This window comes from Zeus faber (genome assembly GCF_960531495.2).
Source record: "Zeus faber genome assembly, chromosome: 22".
NCBI classification, from domain to species: Eukaryota; Metazoa; Chordata; class Actinopteri; order Zeiformes; family Zeidae; genus Zeus; species Zeus faber.
Window position 1 is genome coordinate 19,439,617 of NC_137209.1, and position 21,536 is coordinate 19,461,152.

Consider the following 21,536-nt stretch of genomic DNA (forward strand, 5'->3'; position numbering starts at 1 on the left):
TGGGTTGTATATTTTGACGTTTTTGTGATATTTTTCGGAGAGGTATATTTTGACGTTTTTCGACATAGTATAGTATGTCGTTTATTTGATATTTATCTGGGTCGTATATTTTGACGTTTTTCGACATAGTATAGTATGTCGTTTTTTTTATATTTATCTGGGTTGTATATTTTGACGTTTTTGTGATATTTTTCGGAGAGGTATATTTTGACGTTTTTCGACATAGTATAGTATGTCGTTTATTTGATATTTATCTGGGTCGTATATTTTGACGTTTTTCGACATAGTATAGTATGTCGTTTTTTTTATATTTATCTGGGTTGTATATCTTGACGTTTTTCAACATAGTATATAGTATGTCGCTTATTTGATATTTATCTGGGTTGTATATTTTGACATTTTTCGACATAGTATAGTATGTCGTTTTTGTGAAATTTATCTGGGTTGTATATTTTGACGTTTTTCGACATAGTGTAGTATGTAGTTTTTTTGATATTAATCTGGGTTGTATATTTTGACGTTTTTGTGATATTTTTCGGAGTGGTATATTTTGACGTTTTTCGACATAGTATAGTATGTCGTTTTTTTGATATTTATCTGGGTTGTATATTTTGACGTTTTTGTGATTTTTTTCGGAGAGGTATATTTTGACGTTTTTCGACATAGTATAGTATGTCGTTTTTTTGATATTTATCTGGGTCGTATATTTTGACGTTTTTCGACATAGTATATAGTATGTCGCTTATTTGATATTTATCTGGGTGGTATATTTTGTCGTTTTTTTTATATTTATCTGGGTGGTATATTTTGACGTTTTTGTGATATTTTTCGGAGAGGTATATTTTGACGTTTTTCAACATAGTATAGTATGTCGTTTTTGGGGTTTTGTCTGGGTTGTATATTTTGACGTTTTTCGACATAGTATAGTATGTTGTTTTTGGGATATTTGTCTGGGTTGTATATTTTGACGTTTTTGGGATATTTTTCGGAGTAGTATATTTTGATGTTTTTCGACATAGTATAGTATGTCGTTTTTGGGATATTTGTCTGGGTTGTATATTTTGACGTTTTTGGGATATTTTTTGGCATTGTATATTTTGACGTTTTTCGACATAGTATAGTATGTCGTTTTTGTGAAATTTATCTGGGTTGTATATTTTGACGTTTTTCGACATAGTATAGTATGTCGTTTTTGGGATATTTGTCTGGGTTGTATATTTTGACGTTTTTGGGATATTTTTTGTCATTGTACATTTTGACGTTTTTCGATATAGTATAATATGTCGTTTTTGGGATATTTGTCTGGTTTGTATATTTTGACGTTTTTGTGATATTTTTCGGAGAGGTATATTTTGACGTTTTTCGACATAGTATAGTATGTCGTTTTTCAACATAGTATATAGTATGTCGCTTATTTGATATTTATCTGGGTGGTATATTTTGTCGTTTTTGGGATATTTGTCTGGGTTGTATATTTTGACGTTTTTGTGATATTTTTCGGAGAGGTATATTTTGACGTTTTTCGACATAGTATAGTATGTCTTTTTTGGGATATTTGTCTGGGTTGTATATTTTGACGTTTTTGGGATATTTTTCGGAGTAGTATATTTTGATGTTTTTCGACATAGTATAGTATGCGTTTTTGTGATATTTTTCGGAGTGGTATATTTTGACGTTTTTCAACATAGTATAGTATGTCGTTTTTTTGATATTTATCTGGGTTGTATATTTTGACGTTTTTGTGATATTTTTCGGAGAGGTATATTTTGACGTTTTTCGACATAGTATAGTATGTCGTTTTTGGGATATTTTTCGGAGTTGTATGTTTTGATGTTTTTCGACATAGTATATAGTATGTCGTTTTTGGGATATTTGTCTGGGTTGTATATTGTGACGTTTTTGGGATATTTTTTGGCATTGTATATTTTGACGTTTTTCGACATAGTATAGTATGTCGTTTTTGTGAAATTTATCTGGGTTGTATATTTTGACGTTTTTGTGATGTTTTTCGAGAGGTATATTTTGACGTTTTTCGACATAGTATAGTATGTCGTTTTTGGGATATTTGTCTGGGTTGTATATTTTGACGTTTTTGGGACATTTTTTGTCATTGTACATTTTGACGTTTTTCGACATAGTATAATATGTCGTTTTTGGGATATTTGTCTGGTTTGTATATTTTGACGTTTTTGGGATATTTTTCGGAGAGGTATATTTTGACGTTTTTCGACATAGTATAGTATGTCGTTTTTTTGATATTTATCTGGGTCGTATATTTTGACGTTTTTCGACATAGTATAGTATGTCGTTTTTCAACATAGTATATAGTATGTCGCTTATTTGATATTTATCTGGGTGGTATATTTTGTCGTTTTTGGGATATTTATCTGGGTTGTATATTTTGACGTTTTTGTGATATTTTTCGGAGAGGTATATTTTGACGTTTTTCAACATAGTATAGTATGTCGTTTTTTTTATATTTATCTGGGTGGTATATTTTGACGTTTTTGTGATATTTTTCGGAGAGGTATATTTTGACGTTTTTCGACATAGTATGTCGTTTTTGGGGTTTTGTCTGGGTTGTATATTTTGACGTTTTTCGACATAGTATAGTATGTCGTTTTTGTGATATTTATCTGGGTTGTATATTTTGACGTTTTTGGGATATTTTTCGAGGTTGTATGTTTTGACGTTTTTCGACATAGTATAGTATGTCGTTTTTGTGAAATTTATCTGGGTTGTATATTTTGACGTTTTTCGACATAGTGTAGTATGTAGTTTTTTTTATATTAATCTGGGTTGTATATTTTGACGTTTTTGTGATATTTTTCGGAGTGGTATATTTTGACGTTTTTCGACATAGTATAGTATGTCGTTTTTTTGATATTTATCTGGGTTGTATATTTTGACGTTTTTGTGATTTTTTTCGGAGAGGTATATTTTGACGTTTTTCGACATAGTATAGTATGTCGTTTTTGGGATATTTGTCTGGGTTGTATATTTTGACGTTTTTGGGATATTTTTTGTCATTGTACATTTTGACGTTTTTCGACATAGTATAGTATGTCTTTTTTGGGATATTTGTCTGGGTTGTATATTTTGACGTTTTTGGGATATTTTTCGGAGTAGTATATTTTGACGTTTTTCGACATAGTATAGTATGTCGTTTTTGGGATATTTTTCGGAGTTGTATGTTTTGATGTTTTTCGACATAGTATATAGTATGTCGTTTTTGGGATATTTGTCTGGGTTGTATATTTTGACGTTTTTGGGATATTTTTTGGCATTGTATATTTTGACGTTTTTCGACATAGTATAGTATGTCGTTTTTGTGAAATTTATCTGGGTTGTATATTTTGACGTTTTTGTGATGTTTTTCGAGAGGTATATTTTGACGTTTTTCGACATAGTATATAGTATGTCGTTTTTTTGATATTTATCTGGGTGGTATATTTTGACGTTTTTGTGATATTTTTCGGAGAGGTATATTTTGACGTTTTTCGACATAGTATAGTATGTCGTTTTTGGGATATTAGTCTGGGTTGTATATTTTGACGTTTTTGGGATATTTTTCGGAGTAGTATATTTTGATGTTTTTCGACATAGTATAGTATGCGTTTTTGTGATATTTTTCGGAGTGGTATATTTTGACGTTTTTCAACATAGTATAGTATGTCGTTTTTTTTATATTTATCTGGGTGGTATATTTTGACGTTTTTGTGATATTTTTCGGAGAGGTATATTTTGACGTTTTTCGACATAGTATAGTATGTCGTTTTTGGGGTTTTGTCTGGGTTTTATATTTTGACGTTTTTGTGATATTTCTTGGCATTGTATATTTTGACGTTTTTCGACATAGTATAGTATGTCGTTTTTGTGATATTTATCTGGGTTGTATATTTTGACGTTTTTAGGATATTTTTCGAGGTTGTATGTTTTGACGTTTTTCGACATAGTATAGTATGTCGTTTTTGTGAAATTTATCTGGGTTGTATATTTTGACGTTTTTCGACATAGTGTAGTATGTAGTTTTTTTTATATTAATCTGGGTTGTATATTTTGACGTTTTTGTGATATTTTTCGGAGTGGTATATTTTGACGTTTTTCGACATAGTATAGTATGTCGTTTTTTTGATATTTATCTGGGTTGTATATTTTGACGTTTTTGTGATTTTTTTCGGAGAGGTATATTTTGACGTTTTTCGACATAGTATAGTATGTCGTTTTTTTGATATTTATCTGGGTCGTATATTTTGACGTTTTTCGACATAGTATATAGTATGTCGCTTATTTGATATTTATCTGGGTGGTATATTTTGTCGTTTTTTTTATATTTATCTGGGTGGTATATTTTGACGTTTTTGTGATATTTTTCGGAGAGGTATATTTTGACGTTTTTCAACATAGTATAGTATGTCGTTTTTGGGGTTTTGTCTGGGTTGTATATTTTGACGTTTTTCGACATAGTATAGTATGTCGTTTTTGTGATATTTATCTGGGTTGTATATTTTGACGTTTTTGGGATATTTTTCGAGGTTGTATGTTTTGACGTTTTTCGACATAGTATAGTATGTCGTTTTTGTGAAATTTATCTGGGTTGTATATTTTGACGTTTTTCGACATAGTGTAGTATGTAGTTTTTTTGATATTAATCTGGGTTGTATATTTTGACGTTTTTGTGATATTTTTCGGAGTGGTATATTTTGACGTTTTTCGACATAGTATAGTATGCGTTTTTGTGATATTTTTCGGAGAGGTATATTTTGACGTTTTTCGACATAGTATAGTATGTCTTTTTTGGGATATTTGTCTGGGTTGTATATTTTGACGTTTTTGGGATATTTTTCGGAGTAGTATATTTTGATGTTTTTCGACATAGTATAGTATGTCGTTTTTGGGATATTTTTCGGAGTTGTATGTTTTGATGTTTTTCGACATAGTATAGTATGTCGTTTTTGGGATATTTGTCTGGGTTGTATATTTTGACGTTTTTGGGATATTTTTTGGCATTGTATATTTTGACGTTTTTCGACATAGTATAGTATGTCGTTTTTGTGAAATTTATCTGGGTTGTATATTTTGACGTTTTTCGACATAGTATAGTATGTCGTTTTTGGGATATTTGTCTGGGTTGTATATTTTGACGTTTTTGGGATATTTTTTGTCATTGTACATTTTGACGTTTTTCGACATAGTATAATATGTCGTTTTTGGGATATTTGTCTGGTTTGTATATTTTGACGTTTTTGTGATATTTATTTCGGTTGTATATTTTGACGTTTTTCGACATAGTATAGTATGTCGTTTTTCAACATAGTATATAGTATGTCGCTTATTTGATATTTATCTGGGTGGTATATTTTGTCGTTTTTGGGATATTTGTCTGGGTTGTATATTTTGACGTTTTTGTGATATTTTTCGGAGAGGTATATTTTGACGTTTTTCGACATAGTATAGTATGTCGTTTATTTGATATTTATCTGGGTCGTATATTTTGACGTTTTTCGACATAGTATAGTATGTCGTTTTTTTTATATTTATCTGGGTTGTATATCTTGACGTTTTTCAACATAGTATATAGTATGTCGCTTATTTGATATTTATCTGGGTTGTATATTTTGACATTTTTCGACATAGTATAGTATGTCGTTTTTGTGAAATTTATCTGGGTTGTATATTTTGACGTTTTTCGACATAGTGTAGTATGTAGTTTTTTTGATATTAATCTGGGTTGTATATTTTGACGTTTTTGTGATATTTTTCGGAGTGGTATATTTTGACATTTATCTGGGTTGTATATTTTGACGTTTTTGTGATTTTTTTCGGAGAGGTATATTTTGACGTTTTTCGACATAGTATAGTATGTCGTTTTTTTGATATTTATCTGGGTCGTATATTTTGACGTTTTTCGACATAGTATATAGTATGTCGCTTATTTGATATTTATCTGGGTGGTATATTTTGTCGTTTTTTTTATATTTATCTGGGTGGTATATTTTGACGTTTTTGTGATATTTTTCGGAGAGGTATATTTTGACGTTTTTCAACATAGTATAGTATGTCGTTTTTGGGGTTTTGTCTGGGTTGTATATTTTGACGTTTTTCGACATAGTATAGTATGTCGTTTTTGTGATATTTATCTGGGTTGTATATTTTGACGTTTTTGGGATATTTTTCGAGGTTGTATGTTTTGACGTTTTTCGACATAGTATAGTATGTCGTTTTTGTGAAATTTATCTGGGTTGTATATTTTGACGTTTTTCGACATAGTGTAGTATGTAGTTTTTTTGATATTAATCTGGGTTGTATATTTTGACGTTTTTGTGATATTTTTCGGAGTGGTATATTTTGACGTTTTTCGACATAGTATAGTATGTCGTTTTTGGGATATTTGTCTGGGTTGTATATTTTGACGTTTTTGGGATATTTTTTGTCATTGTACATTTTGACGTTTTTCGACATAGTATAGTATGTCTTTTTTGGGATATTTGTCTGGGTTGTATATTTTGACGTTTTTGGGATATTTTTCGGAGTAGTATATTTTGATGTTTTTCGACATAGTATAGTATGTCGTTTTTGGGATATTTTTCGGAGTTGTATGTTTTGATGTTTTTCGACATAGTATAGTATGTCGTTTTTGGGATATTTGTCTGGGTTGTATATTTTGACGTTTTTGGGATATTTTTTGGCATTGTATATTTTGACGTTTTTCGACATAGTATAGTATGTTGTTTTTGGGATATTTGTCTGGGTTGTATATTTTGACGTTTTTGGGATATTTTTTGTCATTGTACATTTTGACGTTTTTCGACATAGTATAATATGTCGTTTTTGGGATATTTGTCTGGTTTGTATATTTTGACGTTTTTGTGATATTTTTCGGAGAGGTATATTTTGACGTTTTTCGACATAGTATAGTATGTCGTTTTTTTGATATTTATCTGGGTCGTATATTTTGACGTTTTTCGACATAGTATATAGTATGTCGCTTATTTGATATTTATCTGGGTGGTATATTTTGTCGTTTTTGGGATATTTGTCTGGGTTGTATATTTTGACGTTTTTCGACATAGTATAGTATGTCGTTTTTGGGATATTTATCTGGGTTGTATATTTTGACGTTTTTCGACATAGTATAGTATGTCGTTTTTGTGATGTTTATCTGGGTTGTATATCTTGACGTTTTTCAACATAGTATATAGTATGTCGCTTATTTGATATTTATCTGGGTTGTATATTTTGACATTTTCCGACATAGTATAGTATGTCGTTTTTGTGAAATTTATCTGGGTTGTATATTTTGACGTTTTTCGACATAGTATAGTATGTCGTTTTTGGGATATTTGTCTGGGTTGTATATTTTGACGTTTTTGGGATATTTTTTGTCATTGTACATTTTGACGTTTTTCGACATAGTATAGTATGTCTTTTTTGGGATATTTGTCTGGGTTGTATATTTTGACGTTTTTGGGATATTTTTCGGAGTAGTATATTTTGATGTTTTTCGACATAGTATAGTATGTCGTTTTTGGGATATTTGTCTGGGTTGTATATTTTGACGTTTTTGGGATATTTTTTGGCATTGTATATTTTGACGTTTTTCGACATAGTATAATATGTCGTTTTTGGGATATTTGTCTGGTTTGTACATTTTGACGTTTTTCGACATAGTATATAGTATGTCGCTTATTTGATATTTATCTGGGTGGTATATTTTGTCGTTTTTGGGATATTTGTCTGGGTTGTATATTTTGACGTTTTTGTGATATTTTTCGGAGAGGTATATTTTGACGTTTTTCGACATAGTATAGTATGTCTTTTTTGGGATATTTGTCTGGGTTGTATATTTTGACGTTTTTGGGATATTTTTCGGAGTAGTATATTTTGATGTTTTTCGACATAGTATAGTATGCGTTTTTGTGATATTTATCTGGGTCGTATATTTTGACGTTTTTCAACATAGTATATAGTATGTCGCTTATTTGATATTTATCTGGGTTGTATATTTTGACGTTTTTCGACATTAGTATGTCGTTTTTTTGATATTTATCTGGGTTGTATATTTTGACGTTTTTCGACATAGTATAGTATGTCGTTTCTGGGATATTTGTCTGGGTTGTATATTTTGACGTTTTTCGACGTAGTACAGTATGTCGTTTTCGGGATATTTTTCGGAGTAGTACATCTTGATGTTTCCGGACATAGTATAGTATGTCGTTTATTTGATATTTATCTGGGTTGTATATTTTGACGTTTTTCGACATCCACCTGTGGATATGTTTTATCTATATGTATTCTGCATGTACATATCAGCAAACACACATACATAGAATTTATTGACTGATACATAAGAACATACATACATGTACAAACAGACACGGTTCTACGATTTTAACCCAAAGTTACTTCAGTTCGGTAGATTGAAGGTTCTCCTCCAGCTGTTCGTCAGTCTGCTCTAATTTAAAGGTCCCCTCCTTCGGTGCTTTCTTCCCGTCTGATTTGTAAGCATTTCGCTCAATTAAAAGTGCACCACATTTAATCATCTCATTTTCTCCCGGCCGGGACCCTCTCCCTCCCATCTTCCTGTCTGCATTCCATTCTTTGAAAAGACCAAATTGAATTCCTTTGATAGGACTCGGCGTTTCCCCCTCCCCGCTGCCGTCAGCAGTCGACACAAATGAAGTCTCGGCAGAAGTCGTCCCTCATTATATTTGAAACGCCAAACCCAGTCTTTCTCCTTCTCCGCGGTGAATCAGCCCATTCGCTCGCTCTCTGCCGACCTCTGCGGGAGCGGACCGGAAAGGCATTGTTTCGGCGGCGGATATTTGAGGTAATCCAAAGCGGGAAGCGTAGCGAAGACTTGCCGACCATTGAAGTTATTAATTAGAGAGTGGGCCGTCGCTGTCCACAGATGATGCCAAGGCGGGAGGCAGACAGCTGAAATTGAAGCTCAACAGAGCAACCAGTGTCAAGCACAATGTATCATGTTGGTTGGGAGGTTTTTCCTAGAGTATTTTTTATAGGGGAGGGAACTACAATATACCTGTACCAGGTTGGACCCCCTCAATTCTTCGTGGCAGAGATTCAACAAGGTGTTGAGGTCAGAGACTTTGCTCCAGATCTGTCGGCTTCACATTCATGATGCGAATCTCTCGTTCTGCCACGTCCCAAAGGTGCTCTATTGGATTGCGATCTGGTGACTGTGGAGGCCATTGGAGTACAGCGAACTCATTATGTTCAAGAAACCAGTCTGAGATGGTTTGAGCTTTGTGACAAGGTGCATTATCCTGCTGGGTGGCTAAAAGGATGGACATGGCAAGCATAGTGGCATTTAAATGATTCTCAATTGGTACTAAGGCGCCCAAAGTGTACCAAGAAAGTATCCCCCACACCATTACACCACCACCAGCCGATACAAGGCAGGATGGATACATGCTTTCATGTTGTCCACGCCAAAATCCGACCCTACATTTGAATGTTGCAGCTGAAATCGAGACTCAGACCAGGCAACGTTTTTCCCCAATCTTCTATTGTCCATTTTTGGTGAGCCTGTGTGAGTTGTAGGCTCAGTTCTTAGCTGACAGGAGTGCCACCCATGGTGGTCCTTTGCTGCTGTAGCCCATCTCCTCCGAGGTTCGACATGTGCGTTCCCAGAGATGTTATTCTGCATACCTTGGTTGTAACGAGTGGTTATTTGAGTTACTGTTGCCTTTCTACGATCTCAAACCAGTCTGCCCATTCTCCTCTGATATCTACAAGGCATTTCCGTCCATACAATTGCGACTCTCTGTAAACCCTAGAGATGGTTGTGTGAAGATCCATCTTATTGTGTCTGCACTGCAGGCACGACCACAGTTGTTAGACATCTGTTTTGACCAACTTACTTAGCTCCCACTCCAGGAACTGAACCTTCAATCAAGTAACTGTATGAAGTTAGTTGAATGAAACAAAATCGCCAAGCAAGCGATGTTGAGCATAATGGACACTTCCACTGCTTTGCTGTAAATTCATGAATACAATCATGCACCTATAGTTATAGGTGAATCTAACATTCGGTATTGGAGCGGGTTAACTTTTTGTCCATTTTCCTGTAATACTTGTTCTGAAAAGCAACAGGGATCGATAGATGCGCACACACACAAGTATAATTGACCAGCTTTGCATTATGACTGATTGAATGACATTGTCTTAATCTGTTGCTTCCTACTATTTTTATCGGAGCCTCCTAGTCTACAATTTTTACACAAGGGCGCAGTGCACATTTTTTGAGTGACTACGAAGCAGACCGCAGATTGGGCCATTTCATTGTCACCCAACAGGTCTGGAAGTCCTCACATCTAATGCAAACGCAGCTCCGTTGATAGAAACTCCACATCTCAATGGAGCAATCCACCCCTTTCAAACTGAAAGTTCCTCTCTGTAGAGGGGAAATCAAATATCCAGTTTGCTATTATATTGCGATTTATTTACTAGTTGCCAACTAGTCCGTGAGTGTCCAGAAGGACCCATATAATGTTCAGTCTCTTTAAGGTTTGTACAAATGATTAAATCCCTGGTGTTCATTTTATTCGGCCATTGTTTTTTGGAAACTGGAAAATCTCTTCGGTGACAGTTTCGCCGACAGCGAGGCATAAATTGTTCAAAACGCCAAAGACTATAAATCTGCACACTTGTCACTTTATCAAGTATAACATACCTGTTTTGCCTTACAACACTGCATTCTTGTGGTTCTCTATCAAGTTGACTCAGTCATTATTGCCTGCATTTTATGTAAAGCTGAGTTAGCTTTGAGACTAAGAATCTCATTACTAGTAATGATGCTTGAATTGTTATCAAGTATGTGACTAATTACATAGACCTAGTTCAAGTGTCCCTATTACAAAGCTATTGGAAGGCGATTGTGTAGTTAGCGCCGCCTCAATTGAGTAAATGGGGGGGATTCCAGCCGAATGGCAGCCGGCTGGAAGAGCCCTCTTCAAGTGACTCCTGCTGTACCACCCTCTTAGGTCAGTGATGTTGTCCATCGCCTTTTCCATTCCTGTTGATTAATGTTCCTTTGCCTTCTAAATGTGCTGTATAAATAAGGCTATTAAATTAATTTCAGGTTCATGCGGGCAGAGAACAAAAGTACTTCTGCTTTCCACTCGTAGTCTGTCCACCCCTCTCAACCAGAGTACCATAAACTTAATTGAAGAGCCACTACAACCTCCCTCCTCCAGTGGAATGGCTAACAGCTAGCACACGTGTCTTCCAGGTGACACTGTCGTGTGGGACGGAGACTGCCCTGCGCTCGGTGAAGGAGCCCAGCAAGTGCCAGTACGAGGTGGAGCTACAGACCCCAGTGGCCTGCCAGCCACTGGTGAAGCAGCAGGGGGTACACAGTGAACTGTGACTGCCTCCAACATGTCCAAGACAGACAGACCAACCTGTAACGAATCAGAATAAAGTTGTTTTGTTAGTGCATTACCAATACAACAACTTAAAACCCCTCAGCATCTTCTACTCAAATATTAGTGCATTACATCAACCAACACGTGAAAAGACTGGTTCGAGAACTCGTTCCTGCTAGTGTTGTACAGAGTAAGTCTACAGGATCAGGACAGAAAATTAGCCGTCTGACTATTTCTAGCTGCGGTGGATGGTATTGACTAGGAGTTCTGTCTTGGAGGTTCCTTCATGTAGAGATTCTCATCACAGAGGTCCGGAGGAAAGAAGAGCAGGGTGTCACTGTGGTAATGGTAAGAGAAGCCATGCAGCTGGATGTCTAATCCCAGTGAGGAGATGTACAGTGAGAAGAGGGCGAGAACAGATCCCTATGGGACACTGGTCCTCACCTGGCGTGACTTGGACACAACACCCTCTAGGATCTACCAAAGCCATCTGTGAATGAAGGTGAGGAAATAGGGGCAGGCCCTTTTTTTAAGTGTGAATGGGCAATGAGGTAGTGGATGTTTCTGGGTGTGTCACCATGCCTCCAAATAGCACAACAGTGTGCGCCATTTCAAAACAGCACTGCGTAACAGGGACACTTCCTCAGTCAATCTTACACCTCTCGTTCAGGTGGGGGGGTTTCGACGCAAAGTGACAAGGAGGGGGAACCATTGGAGGCAGAGAGTGTGAGAACTGATTAAACAAGTGATCTAAAGTGTGTAATGGGGTCGTCAGTGATCCAATTACATGTGAAGACGAGGTCCAGTTGTTTGCCCGCTTTCTGGAGGAGGTTTGGGTCAAACGAGGAGTCAGCAGCTTGTGGTTGGTCAGGTCACCCAGGATCACGTCCACTTCCTCCAGAAAGCCCCCGCTGGACGTTGGATCTGTAATAGTTATTGCATGATAATCAACGTGTGTAGTGGACTTCTGAGTGATGGGACAAGGAGAAGCGAATCGACAGGAATATACTGAAAGCACATAGGGTACTGTGACTGAACACTGTGTTCAGGGGAGATAACGTGTCTAGATATACCCACGTCACCTGATTGGTAACGGCTAGGATTGCCCTTGTCAGTGACTATCAAACTATTCCACCGAATGTGTGAACCATCACTAAACCTAGCAATAACAGTTCTGGTAAAACATTTGATCTAACCTTTAGGCAACTTACTACCCCGATGTCATGTTAGAACACAAGCAGTAGCTGCTCCATTCTCAGTCTTTTGTCCTATTTTTGTTCGTTTTATGATATGGAAAAGTTGGATCATGAATAAATGTGTTGCTTGGAAGCTGCTGATGAGCTCTATCAAGCGGTAAAAAGTACTTTGATATTTCCAAGGTACACATTTCTAGGTGTGGGACTAAAGTGAATAACTAACTGCTCAGTGGACTTGGGTCTGTCACTCTGTGTTGTTTAATTGCTCTTCTCTTTATTACTATTTCTTTCCTGACTGCTCGTTAGGATTGCAATTTTCCTTTATGTACACTGAAGGCCTAGCAGTATTACATTATAATAATTAGTATTACAGCCTAAAAAGTAAGTTATTTTTCTGTACATTTTAGATTATCACGTTACATACAATCCCTGGTGTGAACCACTATATTGTTGCAAAATAAAATTCATTACCTTTTTCTGTGACTCTCTGACGTGTTTCTGTTCTCCAGTGCATTTCTGGGGCATTGAGGTTGACAGATATTAACTTGAAGGCTATATGGTGATTACTGTATATATGTACTATGGTACAGGTGTTCCATATTCAGTACATCAGAATCTTATTACAAATACTATTAAAAATGACCAATAATCCATATGGTCGCGCTTTTTTTTTTTTTAAGTGTTCATCCATATTGACAGTCTACTTTGTCAAACTCCCCGCTGGTGCCTGTCTACAGTGACCCTGAGAGCTCAATGCATTGCAACTTAAAACGTAAAAAAGCCATGACGTAATGGAAGTGAGCAACAATGAATGCATCGATTTATCTGCAATGAGGTATATTTAGAAAAATGTTTTAGTGCCTTTAATTAAATATTAAAATCTTGACAAGGATTGACCTGGCGCTGCACGATGCCTCTATGCAATTAGAAATAGGGAAAAACATCTTTTACATTGTTTTTTGTTTAAGTGTGATATGGCGTATTGTCTCTCGAAACAAATCAAATCAGTGGGCCCTCAATGTGACCCCAGTGCAAAACTCCGACATGCGACTAGAGTAGCGAGGAAGCAGATGGAGGATTTGGTCTGTGATAGGTGCTGCTCCATGTTATTACCTACTTATAAAATCTTATATATAATTACAGACAAAACAATTTAATAAAATTACATTACATTGTGGCTGTTGTATTTGTGTTTTCTTAAGTTGCAGTGTGTTGAGCTCTCACTTATTGCACATGGCAGATCCCAATAAACATAAATTGAACATTGAACGGCCGTTTCTGACGAATTGGCCGCTAAAAAAAGTAGCAAATAAGGTTGTTTCTTTTTACAACAAAATAATCTCACGGATGGAGCTGGAGGACTCCAGGTTCAATAAGTCCTGTTCCCATTTTTTCGCTGATTAGCCAGGCCGGCACCGTCACCCACCTTCTCCCACTTACCTGGCAACACCATCAGCAGTCAAGTTCATCCAACTCCACCCTCCTGGGGCCGGACTGGGAGGCTGTTTCACCGGTGATGCAGCAGCCTGGGGCCCCTCCACCCAGGGAGCTCTGCCTTGATCCTCCACCTGTCCAGCTCCCGCTGTTTGAAGGAGAGATGCAACATTGATTGGCCTCAACCTTCCCTTTCCCTCCGTAATTGTCAGGTGTGTTTGAGGGTCAGGTTGTGTGTGTGTTTTTTATTTGAGCTTTACCAAACAGGCTTCCGTCAGGCTACATGTTTGTAAATAGAGACAAGTTGGAGCAACTGTTGCCATTCAGATACAGTCATTGAGGATGGTGCGTTGCTGTGGACTGAAAAACAACAAAGAAATAAGTTAAATATGCAGAATATTCAAATTATATACAGAATACGCTGGGGGGGGGGGGGGGTAAGAGTGACGTAAAAGGTGTCCCATTACGCTGGTTGCATAAGGAAACTGAGTAAAATAAAAATACTATTTTGGGGGAGCGATCGGGGTGTAGAAGCACTATTATTTAAAATCATATTGAGGTGGACAGCACCCCCATCCCCCCACATAATTTCAGCCTCTGAATGTACTGTATATTATTAAATGATTACGTATAAGTTTCTTTTCAGAGCTAGTATTAAAATAACAAAAACATTGTTAGTTGACTTGCAACTTTTTTCTCATTCGTGCAATTTTAGTAGATGAAAGGGAAATTTGTAATTAGATTTTTACCCATCATCCTACCACCCATCATTTTTTCCAGGCGGAAAAAAAAGCAACAGATGCTTCCTTTGGAGGCCAAAAAAAAACAAAAAAAAAAAAAAAAAACCTAAAAACTAGAAATGCAGCATGTGCTCCAACTCCAGCAATGATGGCGATCACATGGAGAATGTCAAGAGCAGCACTTTGCTTTTTTACTTCCTTTTTCGTATCGCAGATGGCTGCACTGCCTTATCAGGGAGGAAGGAGGGAGAGGGGTTGTCCAATGGCCAAGCTTTTGGGAAATCGGAAGAAACAAAAAGTCAAAAGCTTTGGATTCCAACACTCATGTGTTTGAACTGAGTGGGGGATCAAAGAATGGAGGGAGCACACGCTACCATTAGCGTTAGCACATGGAGGGTCTCTCTGCAGTGGAGAGTAGCAGTGTTAGATTCCATGCTGCTGAAAGGAGTCAGAGGCCGGATGCCGTGTTAAATCCCCTTCAACTCAGCTTGGTCAAAGCCGGTGCAGGTGGAGTGGGAAGTGGCGGCGTCCACCTCCATTGAAACACTAAAACCTTGGAGATCTGGTTTCTAAGGCCTAAACCCTACGCGTATTTGAACGACGCTGTGCTTTGCAAGACGTCTTTAGCGGTTTCAGAATATCAACCTCAAAATGCAAACCATGAAGTCGTCCGGATTTGGAGGGAAATCCTGGTGATGCTCCGTGGGGTCCAGGTGCTTTGGGCTCGGAAGGTTCTTGCGGCCGCCTATCCTTTCTGCGGCTCGGAGACACTGGTAAGTTTCTGAACTCATAGTAGTTACAAATAACCAATTAATATAATTTGGAACCTTATTATATATTGATACTGACAGGAACTGGATAAAACTTATCTGGTGCCTGAGGAAAGAAGAGAGACACAAGATGAGGGAAATGATATTGACAGCGGACGGGAGCACCAGGGGGATAGAGCGAAGGAGATAAACAAACAGACGACTCTAAAAACGACAGAGCAGAACAGAGCTGGAGGGAGGAGAGACTGAGACTGACAGACTGACAGACAGACACGAGGCAGAATGACTGACAGCAGTTCAACTCTGCTGTAGGATTTGTCTCTTTACGAGTGACTCAGTGAAAAGATGGGTTCAGTTGGTGTAGCTTGCGCATGAATGACTCACGGACGGTCGTTTGCGATCCGCTTCAGCCAAAGTGAATCACTGACTGCGACAAGACAAGAGACCGACAGAGAGAGAGAGACACACAACCAGAGGGGAGAGAAACAGACAGACGGACGGTCATTTTCAGCTGATATTTTGGTGTTTTTATTTTGTTTTGGTCTCACTTTGGTGAATGAGACCACACACGCACCCTGTGGAGTGTAAGCAGGTCACGGCGGGGCGCACCGAGGCCAAGCTGTTCCGGCATGTGGTTCCCCGGGGGGCGACGCACCGGTGCCATTTCCTCGCCAAGCCAGACCGGCAGAGGGCGCTGTGGAGGGGGCGGAGCCTGGAGCCTGTCTGCCACTGGTCCAAACTCCATTTACACCATGTTTTGTTTGGCTTTTTGGAGTGGGCACCACCTTTTTTTTTTTTTTTTTTTATGTTACATTTTTATCTCAATCTAGGACGTTTGGTATTGCAGAATCATGTTTCATGACTGCATTTATGGCTATATATACACATGTTATTGTAGGACAGCATGGAAGTAGCCCTGAAAGAGACTCTGGACTTAAAACCAAAGGTGACCACGCCTTTTCTGTCACGGCCCCTCGACTCCTCAATGACCTTCCTGCGGAGTCAGCGACTTCTTTTAAGCCCCTTCTCAAAACCCATTTTTAAAGATGTGCTTTTATGTGATGTCGCCCCCTTTCTTTATCTATTTTATTGTTTACTTGTGTCTATTATCACATTGCATCTACTCTTTTTGGGTTTTTTTGTCTCGTCATCCGCTTTCACAATTTAATTCATTTAATTACTGTTTATTAATGTTCCTTCACCTTTTAATTTCAAGATCTGAGCACTCTGCTTTCATTTCTGTCGAAGCACTTTGTAAGCTCTGTTTTTAAAGGCGCTGTGTAAATAAATCTATTATTATTATTATCATAAGAATCATTGAATTCTGCCAAAACAAGTTATTTTGCCAACGTCACTCGTAAAGAGTCAAACTTTCCAATGCGTGGCTCACGATGCACGGAGCTTTTTCTTCCTTGAATCGAGAGTTGAGTCTCAGTCCGGCCGGTGAACAGAGTCGAACGAAACGACTCTTTGGCCAAAACGACTCCCCAGTCATTCACGAGTCCTGTTCGCCGCGAACTAATCGATTGTGAACGACCGCCGCGTGACCAGACGCCCGAGGGCCCGCCTCTGTGCCGGTGCGCTGGGTTTTCTTTTGTGCTCGTCAACGTCCACGTTCCCTCGTGGGCGACGCGTTTCGGGATCCGGAGGCGGGCGCCGAATTGTCCCATCGACAGCTTGGTCCCGGGATTCAAACGCTCCTCCCCTCGCTTTTCTGGGGCCATTCCTCTCACTGCGAATTTGTTGTTTTTTTTGGGGGGGGGGGGGGGTTTTCACCCCTCGTCGCCTCCATTAGGATGATAGATGAGGGGAGATGCGGAGGGAATGGTTAATCTTTCAGGGGGGAAAGCGACTCGAGAAAGAGAGAGGGAAGCAGCCATCTGCCTAAATAAAGAGAAACTTGGTATTCAGGGGGAGAATGACATCGCACAGTGATCTCAAAGCCAAGACGGAAAGAAATAAAGAACAAAGATATTAGACGGAACGGAAATCTGCGCGTGTGGGGGTTTAGAGGAAGGAAGGAAGGGATGGAGGGATGGAGGTTGGCTTCCTCCCCGGGAGTCGGCTTAATGAGCTCGGAGTTTCTAAGTAATAATGGCTTCTCCAGCAGATAACAGTCATTGCGGCGTCTCCACTCCACTTAAACCATTACGGCCCCGGCAGCAGACACTTTCGGGATGATGGGCTTTTGGTCCAACGGGACATTTTTCGGACTATCGGGATTTCGGAATAAAGGGGCCGCGGAAACGATGGGGAGTCGCCCCCGTCTCAAACACTCGCCCCTGCTGCGTCGGGATCCTTGTTTACGCGGTGGGCGGCACAGCATAGCGGGCGCGGGGGCGGGGTGAAACAATGCAACAATATTATAATTATTGTTATCGTCGTTATATTTTAGGAGGCTTTGAGAAGCAAAGCGGCGTCGTTTGGATTCCAGATCACACGTTCGGGGGCCGCCTCGTCACTTTCCCGGGGCATTAGTTGCCATCAGACACCCCCCCCCCCCCTAAACATATGTAATTTTTGGGAGATGATCTAAAACGGGGCGACGGCATCAATGTCACTTTTCCTTCAGGATCCTAAAATCAGTAGCGCTGTATTAAACCCTGTCGCTTAATTCGGGTGAAAACGGCTGAAAACAGGAAAGTATAGAATGGAGAAGTAGGACCAAGGCCCGAGCGATTCTCCTGAGCAAAGGAGGGATGGAGGTGGAGGGATGGATGGATGGAGGAGGGTTTGGCCTCTGGTGCCTCCAACTATCTCCTATCTCACTATCCATCCATCCATCTCTCTCCATCCCAGTATCTATCAATAATGATATCGATCAAGAGTGAGCAAAATACCGTAATTACATTAAGTTGTGCACCTCAATTTCCCTACGCAGTGAATAAAGTGTCTTAGCTTTCCATCTATATCTCCATCCATCCATCCATTTATCCATCTAACAACATCCGCCATGACGAAAAAATTAGTAGCACTGTATGAAACGCTGTCGCTTATTTTGGAATTAAAAACAGTAAAGTATAGAATAGAGAAGTACTGTAGGACCAAGGACCGAGCAATTCACCTGAGGAAAGGAGGGATGGAGGTGGAGGGATGGCGGTGGAGGGAGGGTGGGCCTCTGGTGCCTCCACAGATCTGGATCAAAAAGCTCTTAATACAGAATCACAGTGAAGTCGCATCAATATTTCATCACAGGAGAAGAACTACACCTCCACCTCCACCCCCGTCTCCTTCCCTTGCTTCACCCTTCATGGGCCAATTGATGTGATTTGATTTGGGATTTCAAATATTATTACAGCTCCTCCAGATCAATCCACGGAAAATACCTTTGAAATCACATCATTCACACATAAAGTTCTACCTGATTATGGAAAAAAATGAAAATAAACAAACCTAAAAATGACAAATAAGGCTAAAATTGGTTAAAAAATTTAGCATAAAACCTTAATGAACCCCTGTTCATTTTTATGTTAATCAGAAATAATTTGAGTAGTTGCATGTATATAAAAAAAAAATTGGAGAAAAGTTAACTGGAGTTAACTTTAAAATATATTTTAATGATTTGAGTTAATTCAGAGTACGTTTAGTGTTCTTATTTTTAGCTTTATTATAGATTATAATTTATTTTTTGGTTGCTGTATGTTATATTTTTCCCTTCATGTTACTTAGCTTATATTCGATACATAAACAATATTTTCTATATTATTACATTTTTTATTGTTGCCTATTTTCGATGTGAGCGATATCTATAGTACCACAAATACACTAATAGTGGCGCACCTCAATTTCCCTCCAGGGATGAATAGCGTATCGTTTACCCATCCATTCATCCATCTATCTATTCAGCCAACCATCCATCACCTTCGATGTTAGTTGGGTGTAACTTCCCATCCACCCATCCATCTTTTTATTTCTAGCCATCCCTATATCTATCTGTCGATCAAGAGTGAGATCTATAGTAGTATAGTAATTAGTACTGCAATTACCTTAATAGTCACGCACCTCAATTTCCGTCCGGGATGAATAATTTGTCTAAGCTTTCCATCTACATATTTATCTCTCCATCCAACAACATAATTCACAGGATCTGATCTATAAATCCCTTGTGCTGGAAACAATTTCTGAATCTGCACAGTAACCAAACAACTTCACCAGAATGGTAAAACGCACTCACCGTATTTCTGGTAGAGCTTTCCCGTCTCCTTTTAATGTCAGGCAATAACAATGTTTTGTTTTGTTCCTCTGACAGCTTTAGAAACAATGTACTGAGGTGTAAAAAAAAAACAAAAAAACAAAGCAATGGTTGAAGTTTCTTTCCTCTCTGTGGGGAAAACAGGTGATTTAGTCAAGTCGCCTCCTTGTTAGAATTCATCTCTTTTTCCGCTCCCTTCAGAGGGACTTCCAAGCTCTGCATTTGGAATATTTTCATTATATTGATGTTTTTGTGATGACCGCATACATTCATATTATTGTATTTAATATACCTTCTCTGGGTCCTCTATTAAAGTTGCAATCCATAAAAATCATCTGCGTTGGGTGGACACCCAGAATTCCATTCAACACCGCGTTCTATCTGAGAAAAGGTGGCGGACCCTGCCACCTTCCACAAACATGGCAGCACTTTAAGTTCCCCCTCTGATTATAATACAGTAACACAGTACTGTATTGTAATACAGGTATTGCATATATAATCCAATCAGAATTGTACCTTAAAGTGGTAATCCGCAAGATTCTTTTGTTTAAGGAAAACATCCCATAGTTGATGGGTTTTTAGCTGAAAACAGCCATTCAATGGATTTAATGTTACTCTGGATGTGCTCCTCTATAAACTACCCATTGGAAGATAACCTGCCCGTTTCCTACATTTCAAAGGCCTCGATTGTTTTTGTTTTTTTTTTATAAACAAAATAATCTCACAGATTACCGCTTTAAATCTAATTTCATAATCCATCAATCGCCACCAAAAGAGCTCTCCATGTTTATTTGCATTTTTTTAAGTAGTGAAGTTAACATAGATGTTTGTATGTTCTGCATATTTGGTTATTTACTTTTTTTTTGGCCATTTTCTTTGGACATTTGACTAAAATATCAATATAATAAAAATATTCCAAATAAAAAAATACACTCAGAACTGCCAAATGTTCAAATATTATTTGAACATTTGGCAGTTGTTAGTGTATTTTTTATACTGATTGTTCAGCGATGCACCAACCTTCACCACAACAAATTCCTCATATGAAAACGTATTCGGCCCAATAAACAGATTGCGATACCGAACCGTTAATAACAAACTGCTTGATTTTGGGGATTTTTTTCTTTCCTCCTCACACGGAACAAAAAATATAATATTGGGGACAAACATGTTTCCTGGAAAAAAAAAAAAAAAAAAAAAGCCTCCCGTCGAGTTGAAAAGAAGCTCTTCACCCAGACAGCACAACCCCAATGTGTCACATTCTGGGCGGTTTCCCTGCCATCCCAAAACGCTCACGCTGAGCGGAAACTAGGCTGCGATGTGCTCAACATGTCACCACGGCGACGGCAAACGCGGGAAAGCTGAAGACACGTTCAGAGGACGGTCGTTTTGGGGTTTTTTTAAGCCAGGACCTGATAATTAGATGAAATTATTACGGCTCTGGGCGTGGAACGTTTAGGGCTCGAGATATAAACGTCCTTTTCCACAACAGGAAGCTGTATCAGTATAACAGCATTAAAATATATATGTACACCCTTTGCAGCTTCCCGTTTTAAGACTCTTACGTTAGCAACATTCTGATCTTCCCATTTTTGATGATTGAACTGTGCGTTCCAACTCTAACCCTTGAATCGGCTTTCAGCTCCAGGAAGTTGCGCCGCTTCCGACTGGAAACCCCGTATTCCCGCGAGTGCTTTTGAAATAACGGTAACATCACATTTTATTTCAAACTAATTTCCCTAATCGTACAGCCAGAGCGTAATGTGGGCTACAGCAGGTTGCCAGTGGGAAGCAACGCAACTTCCTGTTTCTAG

General features: G+C 38.3%; 1 protein-coding gene across 1 annotated transcript in view; it reads left to right on the forward strand.

Moving 5' to 3' along the window:
• LOC307247520 (glucosidase 2 subunit beta-like) overlaps nucleotides 1-13,062 on the forward strand; it is a 226,374-nt gene extending 213,312 nt beyond the window's left edge. Inside the window, exon 15 of the mRNA XM_080023681.1 lies at nucleotides 11,255-13,062. Within this exon, the coding sequence (XP_079879807.1) occupies nucleotides 11,255-11,392 (138 nt within the window). The 3' untranslated portion in view covers nucleotides 11,393-13,062. The remainder of the gene's footprint in view (nucleotides 1-11,254) is intronic.
• The last annotated feature ends 8,474 nt before the right edge of the window (nucleotides 13,063-21,536 follow it).